General features: G+C 45.8%; 1 protein-coding gene across 1 annotated transcript; it reads left to right on the top strand.

Annotated features, from left to right (window-relative positions):
* Window positions 1–5,064: 5,064 nt before the first annotated feature.
* LOC138671635 (histone H1-like) lies at window positions 5,065–10,698 on the top strand. Its single transcript, XM_069759811.1, has 2 exons — window positions 5,065–5,459; window positions 10,518–10,698. Exons 1-2 carry the CDS (start codon window positions 5,065–5,067, stop codon window positions 10,696–10,698), a joined length of 576 nt encoding a protein of 191 aa, XP_069615912.1.
* The last annotated feature ends 523 nt before the right edge of the window (window positions 10,699–11,221 follow it).

The following is an 11,221-nucleotide window of genomic DNA, read 5'->3' as shown; positions in this document are numbered from 1 at the left end:
ACAGCCACATAGTATATAGCACAGCTACATAGTATATAGCACAGCCCACATAGTATATAGCACAGCCCATGTAGTATATAGCACAGCCCATGTAGTATATAACACAGCCACGTCGTATATTGTCCAGACACGTAATATATTGCACAGTTACGTAGTATATAGCACAGCTCACATCGTATATAGCACAGCTCACGTAGTATATAGTACAGCTCACGCAGTATATAACACAGCCACATAGTATATTGCCCAGCCACGTAATAAATTGCACAGCCCACGTAGTATATAGCACAGAGACGCAGTATATAACACAGCTCATGCTGTTTATAACACAGCCCATGTAGCATATAGCACAGCAATAGACGATTATATAGATAGATTATGCATGTACATTTTCTACAAAAATAATTTTTTTCTTGTGTATTGAACTGTTTAACTTATTCTACTGAGTAAGTTTATTTGAATATTCATACCCCTCGATGGTATCCTGTACTTTTTCGCCACTTGGTGGCTTTTCCTTTTTGTGCTTATGAGTTATTTGTTTTTAAAGTATTTTGTCAATAAACATTATATATTCCTTATATACATTGGCTGTGTATCATATTTTTAGGTTTTGTAAGTTTAAGAACAGGGGAATACTCCACGCAGGCAGGTAAAGGATTAAACAGGATAATGGGATAAGGATGTTGAGAGGTAAAGGGTAGGGTTGAGCGACCTTTACTTTCATAGGATCGGGTCGGGTTTCACGAAACCCGACTTTCTCAAAAGTTGGGTCGAGTGAAATCGTCCGATCCTATAAAAAAGTCAGGGTCGGGGTCGGCCGAAACCCGAAACCCAATGCATTGCAATGGGTTACTATGGTTCCCAGGGTCTGAAGGAGAGGAAACTCTCCTTCAGGCCCTGGGATCCATATTTAAGTGTAAAAGAAAGAATTAAAATAAAAAATATTGCTATACTTACCCTCTGACGCGCCCTGGTACTAACCGGCAGTCTTCCTTCCTTAGAATCACCGCTTGAAAGACCTTCGGTGATGTCGCGGCTTGTGATTGGTCGCGCGATGGCCCATGTGACCGCTCACGCGACCAATCACAAGCCCCGACGTCACCGAAGGTCCTTCAAGCGCTGATTCTTAGGAAGGAAGGCTGCCGGAAAGATGCAGGGCGCGTCCGAGGGTGAGTATATACCTAATAAGACCTTCGGTGACGTCGCGGCTTGTGATTGGTCGCGTGAGCGGTCACATGGGCCGTCACGCGACCAATCACAAGCCGCGAGCCCGCGACATCACCGAAGGTCCTTCAAGCGCTGATTCTAAGGAAGGAAGACTGCCGGTTAGTACCAGGGCGCGTCAGAGGGTGAGTATAGCAATATTTTTTATTTTAATTCTTTCTTTTACACTTAAATATGGATTACGATACCGATTTCCGATATTGCAAACATATCGGAACTCGGTATTGGAATTCCGATACCGGATTCAGAAGATCGCCGACCTCATGGCCGACCCCACACAGGGGTCGGGTCGGGTTTCATGAAACCCGACCTTGCCAAAAGTCGGCGACTTCGGAAAATGGCCGACCCGTTTCGCTCAACCCTAGTAAAGGGTTAAACAGGGAATTCAACAGTTTACATGGCAAAGGATATTGTAAGTAGGAGCACAACGGTTCAGATAACGGCAGTTCTTGTGAAGCTCTTGTGTCAGGAGTTCCACCAACTGTAACTTCTACTGAGAACTCAATGGCACCAACAATGGCTGGCAGGGTGTCAATTCCAGAAAAGTCCTGTGAGCATCAATGCCCCATCTTGTGGCGACAGTGGTCGGTCTCCGGTACCTTCCCCTGCCCCTAGTCCATATGCTGCAGTGGCTAACAAGTGTACGAACCACAATACTGTATGAACACAACGTGGCTCTACAACTATATTCCAGGTGAAGTCAGGTCACAAGTGTCTGGGCAAATATTCGCTATCAAAGTCAGGGCGCAAATGTCAGTCTTGTATCCGGTCCCTCTTATACGGCGCAGTACTCATGGACACTTAGCGTGCGGCGCCTTTCTCCTGATTAGCCCCCGGGCACACACTGCACGTCCCTCTCGCTCTTGGGTCCCCGCTGCTGTCGGCAGGGCTGCTGTACGGATGGGCGGTAAAAAACTGGTGATGGAAGAAATTAAAGAGCTGTTAGATGTAAAAAATAATGGGGAAAATAAAAAATGAAATATGATGAATTTCAGGCATAAAAATCCATCAAAGCTAATGAGCATATTATGATTTGTCAGTCAGATAAAGACAGCAAAGTAGTAGTACCGGACAGGGTCTTATACGAATGTGAGGTTACTGTAATGTTGAATTCGGATGACACATATCAAATATTGAGTGGTGATCCAACTGCAAAATTTCAGTCTGCTGTTGGAATGGTGGAAAACAATATCATGTCGGTTAAAGAAAAAGAATATGTGTGGGTACACGATCCTAAAATACCAATGGAGCGCCCCGTCAGGGCAAGGGGGTTACTCGGTACCGGGTCCTGTCGGCTCAAAGGGGGATGTCACGGTGACAGACGCGGTCCGTGGCCCTGGGACGTCCGTATAAAAGGGAAAGTTCTTTGAAGGGATAAAGTTTGTGTTCGTGACTAGTGTTGAGCGATACCTTCCGATATTCAAAGTTATCGGTATCGGATGGTATCCGCCGATATCCCAAAAATATCGGATATCGCCGATACCGATACCCGATACCAATGCAAGTCAATGGGACACAAATATCGGAAGGTATCCTGGATGGTTCCCAGGGTCTGAAGGAGAGGAAACTCTCCTTCAGGCCCTGGGATCCATATTCATGTAAAAAATAAAGAATAAAAATAAAAAATATGGATATACTCACCCCTCCGAAGGACCCTGGCTGTCACCGCTGCGAGCGTCTGCCTCCGTCCCTAACAATGCAGTGAGTGAAGGACCTTCGATGATGTCGCGGTCAGGTGACCGGTCACCTGACCGCTCACGTGACCGTGACGTTATCGAAGGTCCTTCACTCACTGCATTCTTAGGAACGGAGGCAAATGCTAGCAGCGGTGACAGCCAGGGTTGGCCGGAGGGATGAGTATATCCATATTTTTTATTTTTACATGAATATGGATCCCAGGGCCTGAAGGAGAGTCTCCTCTCCTCCAGACCCTGGGAACCATACACACCGCACACGCCGATTCCGATTTCCGATATTGCAAAAATATCGGAACTCGGTATCGGAATTCCGATACAGCAAATATTGGCCGATACCCGATACTTGCAGTATCGGAATGCTCAACACTATTTGTGACGTCACCTGTGGTATTCAGTCAGTGGGGACCGATGCTGCTTTAAGGGGTCCACTGGGGTGATGTTATGGCAGCTGGATGGTATGACTTCCCACAGATGAATTGTATCCCAAGGGCTCCCGGTGTGTAGATGGCACAGTCTAGAGCACCAGATCACAGAGCAGGCAGAGAAGTCTGGGCAGTCCAGAGACAAGCAAGTTCCCCTGGGTAAGTCTGCCTACCACTCTACACTTTCTGTCTCTAAGCCCCTACTGCCACTTAATGTCTCAACAAGGCCTTTAGTCGTTCTGCTGTCCTAGGACAGGTACCTGTATGGAAGGCAACTCGAGCCGTGGGAACTGGGGTCTGTTATCGGTGACTCCAGGCTCCTAGGTGCTGCTGTGCCACAGGTAATTATGGGCAAAGTCCTTGTAGAACAATACCCTCCGATTCTGCTTCTGTGTTTTATAATCCACAAAAGCCTCGGGCTACCGGTACCCGGATTCTTGTGCTGTAACTCTTCAGAGGCCTGCTCATGGCCTCCTGGAGCTCTCACTTTCCTCTGTGCTCCACTCCTGCCTGTCCTCGTACACAGACTCCTACTACTAACTGAGCTAACTCTGGCTCCAAACCAAGATCTTTATTCAGGGAAGCTGCCCTAAAACAGGGCTTGAAGCTACCCTCCTGGCCTGGAAGTGGAAGGTGTTGTGTGTGTGTGTAAACCTACCAAAGGAAATCCCACTTGTCTCCAGACATAGCACTATCCTCCCCGTGAGGAAGACAGCACTACTGTGGTACCCAAACTCCTGGGGTGCCACACCAATATTTCATTGTATTCCCAAAAACACATAAAGAAACATTTCCCCCAAAATTACCCTTATAACGTCTGGAATTGGATCTTTCTCTAAGAGATTATCTACCTGGGTAGATCGCTTTATTCAACCTTTGGTATCATATACCCCCACATTTATCAAAGATACAAAAGCATTTTTGAATATTATTAAAGAATTAAAATGGAAACAAGGATATGGATGGGTCACGAGCGATATCGTTTCACTTTATTCATCTATGCCGCATCAGGAAACATTATCGGCTGTATTCAGTGTGATGAAAATGTACACTATGGTTCCAGAGTGGATCATAGGTAAAATTGTGAATGTGGTGTCCTTTTTACTAAAAAATACTATAAACAGGTTGTTCTGTCCTTTCTGAAAAGGACAGTATGATTCCAATCATGCATTCAAGTTTCACTACTATTAGTGTTTTGGTGTTTTTTTGCCGTGTTATAGCACCACCCGGTGGTGGTTAAATTTATTACCTGTGTTTTCTAGTAATAATTAGAGTGTTGCATTGTGGGATTGCACCAAGGCATTTTGGGATGAGGAACCTCCATTTTCTCCCTGTGTTCTTCCTGGACACACGTGTTCTTCTGCTGTGTTGGAACTACCTCACTTACTTGCCATCCTTGTTAAGTTTATCCGGTAAGATTATTATCCCTGTTCTTGCAATGTATTGTTGTACAGAATGTGATTATCTGTATAGCAGTCAGTACACAGGAAATGTGATTACCAGGGACTTACTGCATGTAGTTATGTACATAGGTTGCATCATACTGTATACTTTCTTTGTCAGTTGTAAAGTATCAGCTGTGTGATTGTTTAGCCCAATACTTATATATGTCATTTGTATTCTTATAGTTTTACCGCGCATTTCAATACCTGTTACCAATAAACAAGTTAGATTACAGAGAACAGTCTGCTTATTTGGAAGACAGAAGTGGTTTATGCTGTATGTTGGATCACACACACCGTATCAACGTGTATGAAGACAGAACAGTAAAACGGATGCTAGACACCAGCGATAGCAGTAAAACCAGGCTAGATGCCAGCGATAGCAAAGACCACTTACGCAGCCGCTTGTACCATACCGCACTGCCTACAGATACTACAGCGGCCGCAATACAGCCACAAGTACCGAGAGTACAGCCCACCAAGCGCGACACGTCTCAGTCCACGCTGAAGTTCATTTCTACCCGCTCTGAGACGTCCTACAGCTTGCAAATGGACACAAAATGTCTGCAAGTTGAGCATCTTCACTCGGGACGAGGTCCCAAACAAGCTGCATTGGCAAGTCTTCCTCGAAAAGGTCTGCCACTCTCGCCCATGCAGAAGCTGAGGCGGCGAAAGTACGATCCTCCTTCGCTGAACAAGAGTTGCAGTTAAAGGGAAGGTGCCATCAAAAAAAAATTTTTTCAGAAATTGTAAAAATGTAAGGAATTAATGATTACATTTTCTTAAAAAATATTATCATTTGTTTATAATTTAGTAAAATATGAAAAATAATTTGAATAGTTTTGGAGTTTCCACTTTTAAACACTAGGGGGAGCAGCTGCTGAAATTTCAGAAAAACCTAGTGTACAACTAGCTCACATTACTGCACTGCAGTAATTATGGGCGGAGTCTGCTGACGTGTGTGATGTCTCCTCTCCTCCCCTTATGGGTGTTTGCTAAGGGATTAGAGAGGATGATATTCAGGAACCCAGTGAGCAGCCATTTTGTTGGTGACTGCAGAGTATGGCTGCCGTCACACTATCAGTATTTTGTCAGTATTTTACCTCAGTATTTGTAAGCCAAAACCAGGAGTGGAACAAATAGAGGAAAAGTATAATAGAAACATATGCACCACTACTTCATTTATCACCCACTCCTGGTTTTGGCTTACAAATACTGAGGTAAAATACAAACCAAATAATGATAGTGTGAAGGCAGCCTTATACTGACAAGTAGACAGTCACCAAGGATGGCAGGCAGCAAGGATTCTGGGAGATACAGTGGGGCAAAAAAGTATTTAGTCAGTCAGCAATAGTGCAAGTTCCACCACTTAAAAAGATGTGAGGCGTCTGTAATTTACATCATAGGTAGACCTCAACTATGGGAGACAAACTGAGAAAAAAAAATCCAGAAAATCACATTGTCTGTTTTTTTATCATTTTTTTTGCATTTTATGGTGGAAAATAAGTATTTGGTCAGAAACAAACAATCAAGATTTCTGGCTCTCACAGACCTGTAACTTCTTCTTTAAGAGTCTCCTCTTTCCTCCACTCATTACCTGTAGTAATGGCACCTGTTTAAACTTGTTATCAGTATAAAAAGACACCTGTGCACACCCTCAAACAGTCTGACTCCAAACTCCACTATGGTGAAGACCAAAGAGCTGTCAAAGGACACCAGAAACAAAATTGTAGCCCTGCACCAGGCTGGGAAGACTGAATCTGCAATAGCCAACCAGCTTGGAGTGAAGAAATCAACAGTGGGAGCAATAATTAGAAAATGGAAGACATACAAGACCACTGATAATCTCCCTCGATCTGGGGCTCCACGCAAAATCCCACCCCGTGGGGTCAGAATGATCACAAGAACGGTGAGCAAAAATCCCAGAACCACGCGGGAGGACCTAGTGAATGAACTGCAGAGAGCTGGGACCAATGTAACAAGGCCTACCATAAGTAACACACTACGCCACCATGGACTCAGATCCTGCAGTGCCAGACGTGTCCCACTGCTTAAGCCAGTACATGTCCGGGCCCGTCTGAAGTTTGCTAGAGAGCATTTGGATGATCCAGAGGAGTTTTGGGAGAATGTCCTATGGTCTGATGAAACCAAACTGGAACTGTTTGGTAGAAACACAACTTGTCGTGTTTGGAGGAAAAAGAATACTGAGTTGCATCCATCAAACACCATACCTACTGTAAAGCATGGTGGTGGAAACATCATGCTTTGGGACTGTTTCTCTGCAAAGGGGCCAGGACGACTGATCCGGGTACATGAAAGAATGAATGGGGCCATGTATCGTGAGATTTTGAGTGCAAACCTCCTTCCATCAGCAAGGGCATTGAATATGAAACGTGGCTGGGTCTTTCAACATGACAATGATCCAAAGCACACCGCCAGGGCAACGAAGGAGTGACTTCGTAAGAAGCATTTCAAGATCCTGGAGTGGCCTAGCCAGTCTCCAGATCTCAACCCTATAGAAAACCTTTGGAGGGAGTTGAAAGTCCGTGTTGTCAAGCGAAAAGCCAAAAACATCACTGCTCTAGAGGAGATCTGCATGGAGGAATGGGCCAACATATCAACAACAGTGTGTGGCAACCTTGTGAAGACTTACAGAAAACGTTTGACCTCTGTCATTGCCAACAAAGGATATATTACAAAGTATTGAGATGAAATTTTGTTTCTGACCAAATACTTATTTTCCACCATAATATGCAAATAAAATGTTATAAAAACAGACAATGTGATTTTCTGGATTTTTTTTCCTCAGTTTGTCTCCCATAGTTGAGGTCTACCTATGATGTAAATTACAGACGCCTCTCATCTTTTTAAGTGGTGGAACTTGCACTATTGCTGACTGACTAAATACTTTTTTGCCCCACTGTATGTGGTGGAGGGAGCAGGGTGACAGCAGCACAGAGTATTTCAGGAGAACAGTATGCTGGTCTATGGGGGCCCCCTGTTCGGTGCGCGGAGCAGCCAGGGATTGTACATAGAGCGCTGTCTTTTATACTCATGGATGGACCGTCTGCTTCAAAGAAATCCAGGAAACATTTCTGCGGATTGATGGCCTGGTCTGATCCAGACTTTGCATACAGACCCCATTCCCCTCCTCAGATCCTGTCTTCCCCATCCTGTCCAGGCAATGTGTGAAAGCGAGGCAACAGGCGCAGTCTGGGGTGACGCTGGGAAGGAAATGTAGCCATATAGTAACGATAAAAATGAGACCCCACTCTTCAGCTGCCTCACCAGCCTTCCCCTGACTACACCTAACTGGAGGTCATGCTGCCCCCTCTATTACCCCAGACCCGCGTGCAGGTGCTCAGCCAGAACCACCATAGAATGGGTCCGCTTTCTGAAGATAATACTGCCACAGTGTTCTCACATAATACCGCCATATAGATCACACACAATACTATCAAATAGATCACAATACTGTCCTACAGTTCTCACATAATACCACCATATAGATCACACATAATACCGCCAGTGTTCTCACATACCGCCATATAGATCGCACATAATACAGCCAGTGTTCTCACATACCACCATATAAATCACACATAATACCGCCAGTGTTCTCACATACCACCATATGCTTCTCACATAATACCGCCATATAGATCACCCATAATGCCGCCACATAGATCTCACATGTATTGTAAATAAAGACTCGGCCAGAATAAAGTCCTTTATTAATCTTTTTTATACCATACCGAACGCATAATCCTCGAGTCCCTCATCTCCCACAACAAAAATAATTAACCACAATGGGGAAAGACACACAAGGGGGAAAGGAGTGCATAGGAGAGGATTAGATACTGACTGCTGAGCCGTGTATCTAATCCTGTCCTGTGTGATACTGTGCTGCGCCGTGTATCTAATCCTATCTTGTGTGATACTGTACACAGGGCAGGATTAGCTACACAGGACTAGATTAGCTACACAGGACAGAGGTAGCAGTGGTAGATGGTATATAGAGGCAGGCAGCAGTGGTAGATGGTATATAGAGGCAGGCAGCAGTGGTAGATGATATATAGAGGCAGGCAGCAGTGGTAGATGGTATATAGAGGCAGGCAGCAGTGTTAGGTGGTATACAGAGGCAGGTAGCGGTGGTATACAGAGGCAGGCAGCAGTAGTAGATGGTATATAGAGGCAGGCAGCAGTGGTAGGTGGTATACAGAGGCAGGTAGTGGTGGTATACAGAGGCAGGTAGCGGTGGTATACAGAGGCAGGTAGCGGTGGTATACAGAGGCAGGTAGCGGTGGTATACAGAGGCAGGTAGCGGTGGTAGGTGGTATATAGAGGCTGGTAGCAGTGGTAGGTGGTATATAGGGGCTGGTAGCAGTGGTAGGTGGTATATAGAGGCAGGTAGCAGTGGTATATAGGGGCAGGTAGCAGTGGTATATAGGGGCAGGTAGCAGTGGTATATAGGGGCTGGTAGCAGTAGTATATAGGGGCAGGTAGCAGTGGTATATAGGGGCAGGTAGCAGTGGTATATAGGGTCTGGTAGCAGTGGTATATAGGGGCTGGTAGCAGTGGTATATAGGGGCAGGTAGCAGTGGTATATAGGGGCAGGTAGCAGTGGTATATAGGGGCAGGTAGCAGTGGTATATAGGGGCTGGTAGCAGTGGTATATAGGAGCAGGTAGCAGTGGTAGGTGGTATATAGAGGCAGGTAGCAGTGGTATATAGGGGCAGGTAGCAGTGGTATATAGGGGCAGGTAGCAGTGGTATATAGGGGCTGGTAGCAGTGGTAGGTGGTATATAGGGGCAGGTAGCAGTAGTATATAGGGGCTGGTAGCAGTGGTAGGTGGTATATAGAGGCAGGTAGCAGTGGTATATAGGGGCAGGTAGCAGTGGTATATAGGGGCAGGTAACAGTGGTATATAGGGGCTGGTAGCAGTGGTATATAGGGGCAGGTAGCAGTGATATATAGGAGCAGGTAGCAGTGGTATATAGGGTCTGGTAGCAGTGGTATATACTGGCTGGTAGCAGTGGTATATAGGGGCAGGTAGCAGTGGTATATAGGGGCAGGTAGCAGTGGTATATAGGGGCTGGTAGCAGTGGTATATAGGAGCAGGTAGCAGTGGTAGATGCATAAGAAAATAAAAACTCTGTACATACCTTCAGTCCTCTCCCAGGAAGTGCTGAGTCATGTTCAGGGCAGAGCAGTGTGACGATCTCCCTGCTCTGCTCTGAACAGGTCGGCAGTGAGCAGTGATTGCAGCCTGTGCTGTAATACTAAGTACAGGCTGCAATCACAGCTCCTGGCTGCAGATACTCACCCCGAACCTCTCTTCCCAGCAGCAGCTTCTCCATGTCAGCTCCTGCTATGATCGCACGATGACAGAGGAAAATAAAAAACAAAATGGCCGCGATCTCCTCTCACAGCTGTGACGTAGCAGCCCAGGGGGCGTGCCCAAGTCACAGCTGAGAGGCAGGAGAAGCGGTCGGAGCCCGACTGTTGGCTCCTATGCCCATGGCTGCCGTAAGTGAGGTGTGCAAGTGTCGTGCCCAGACACTTACATCCACACTAATGAAAATGGCGGCCTCCAGTGGCAAAAGTAAAAATGAATTAAAAAAAAAGTATTAAAGTAGTACATTTACTTTTGTATTAAAAATAATTGATTATATAATCAATAATTATTAATACAAAAACTAAAATCACGGCACCCTCCCTTTAAAGCTAAGACAAGCAGAGCAAGAAGCAAAGAAGCAGAAAGAGCCCGTCTGCAAGCAGAACAAGAAGCAGAAAGAGCCTGCCTGCAAGCAGATAGAGAAGGAGAAAGAGCCCGCCTGCAAGCAGAGCAAGAAGCAGAAAGAGCCCGCTTGTAAGCAGATAGAGACGCAGATACAGCACCCCTGTGAGTGACTTTTGAATGACTTTCCGCTGAAAAAGAAGCAGCAGCCGCAATAGCCAAAGCTGAGTTCTTAGAAGCCATGGAGTTTCCGGAATCTGAGTGAGACAGCGACGTACATGGACCAGACCTTGATTGACAGGACCCAGCTCAACGTGTCTCAGAATATGTCCACCAACATTCTAGAATCGACAATAACTCTGATCCGTTACACCAACCAGCCTATACAGATTACCAGAGATCCTTCCTCCAAAAGCCGTACTGGGAGCAGGAAGGAACACCATGAAACGACATCGACCACCACTACCGTCTTACAGAACAGAAGGTACGGCCTCCTCCCAGACTGACAGGGACACCCAAAGCCTCGGAACGGTTTTTTACAGACTTTCCCAAGCCAGAAGCTCCTACCAGGTATGAGGATGCACCACACACACCGCATGACAACAGCACACCAGCTCATGTCGGCACTGACCCAGCCACTATGAACTTTGCAAGATTCTTTACCCGCCGGGAGCTGGTGACCAAGAGACTTGTAAA

This window comes from Ranitomeya imitator, chromosome 3 (assembly GCF_032444005.1).
Source record: "Ranitomeya imitator isolate aRanImi1 chromosome 3, aRanImi1.pri, whole genome shotgun sequence".
NCBI lineage: Eukaryota > Metazoa > Chordata > Amphibia > Anura > Dendrobatidae > Ranitomeya > Ranitomeya imitator.
Note: the sequence above shows the minus strand (reverse complement) of the source record. Positions and strands in the feature narration are given on the sequence as shown.

Coding starts and splice junctions, on each gene's coding strand:
- LOC138671635 (XM_069759811.1), top strand. CDS start 5,065: ATGTTGGATCACACACACCGTATCAACGTGTATGAAGACAGAACAGTA. Junction 5,460..10,517: donor CAGAAGCTGAGGCGGCGAAA/GTACGATCCTCC, acceptor TTTAAAGCTAAG/ACAAGCAGAGCAAGAAGCAA.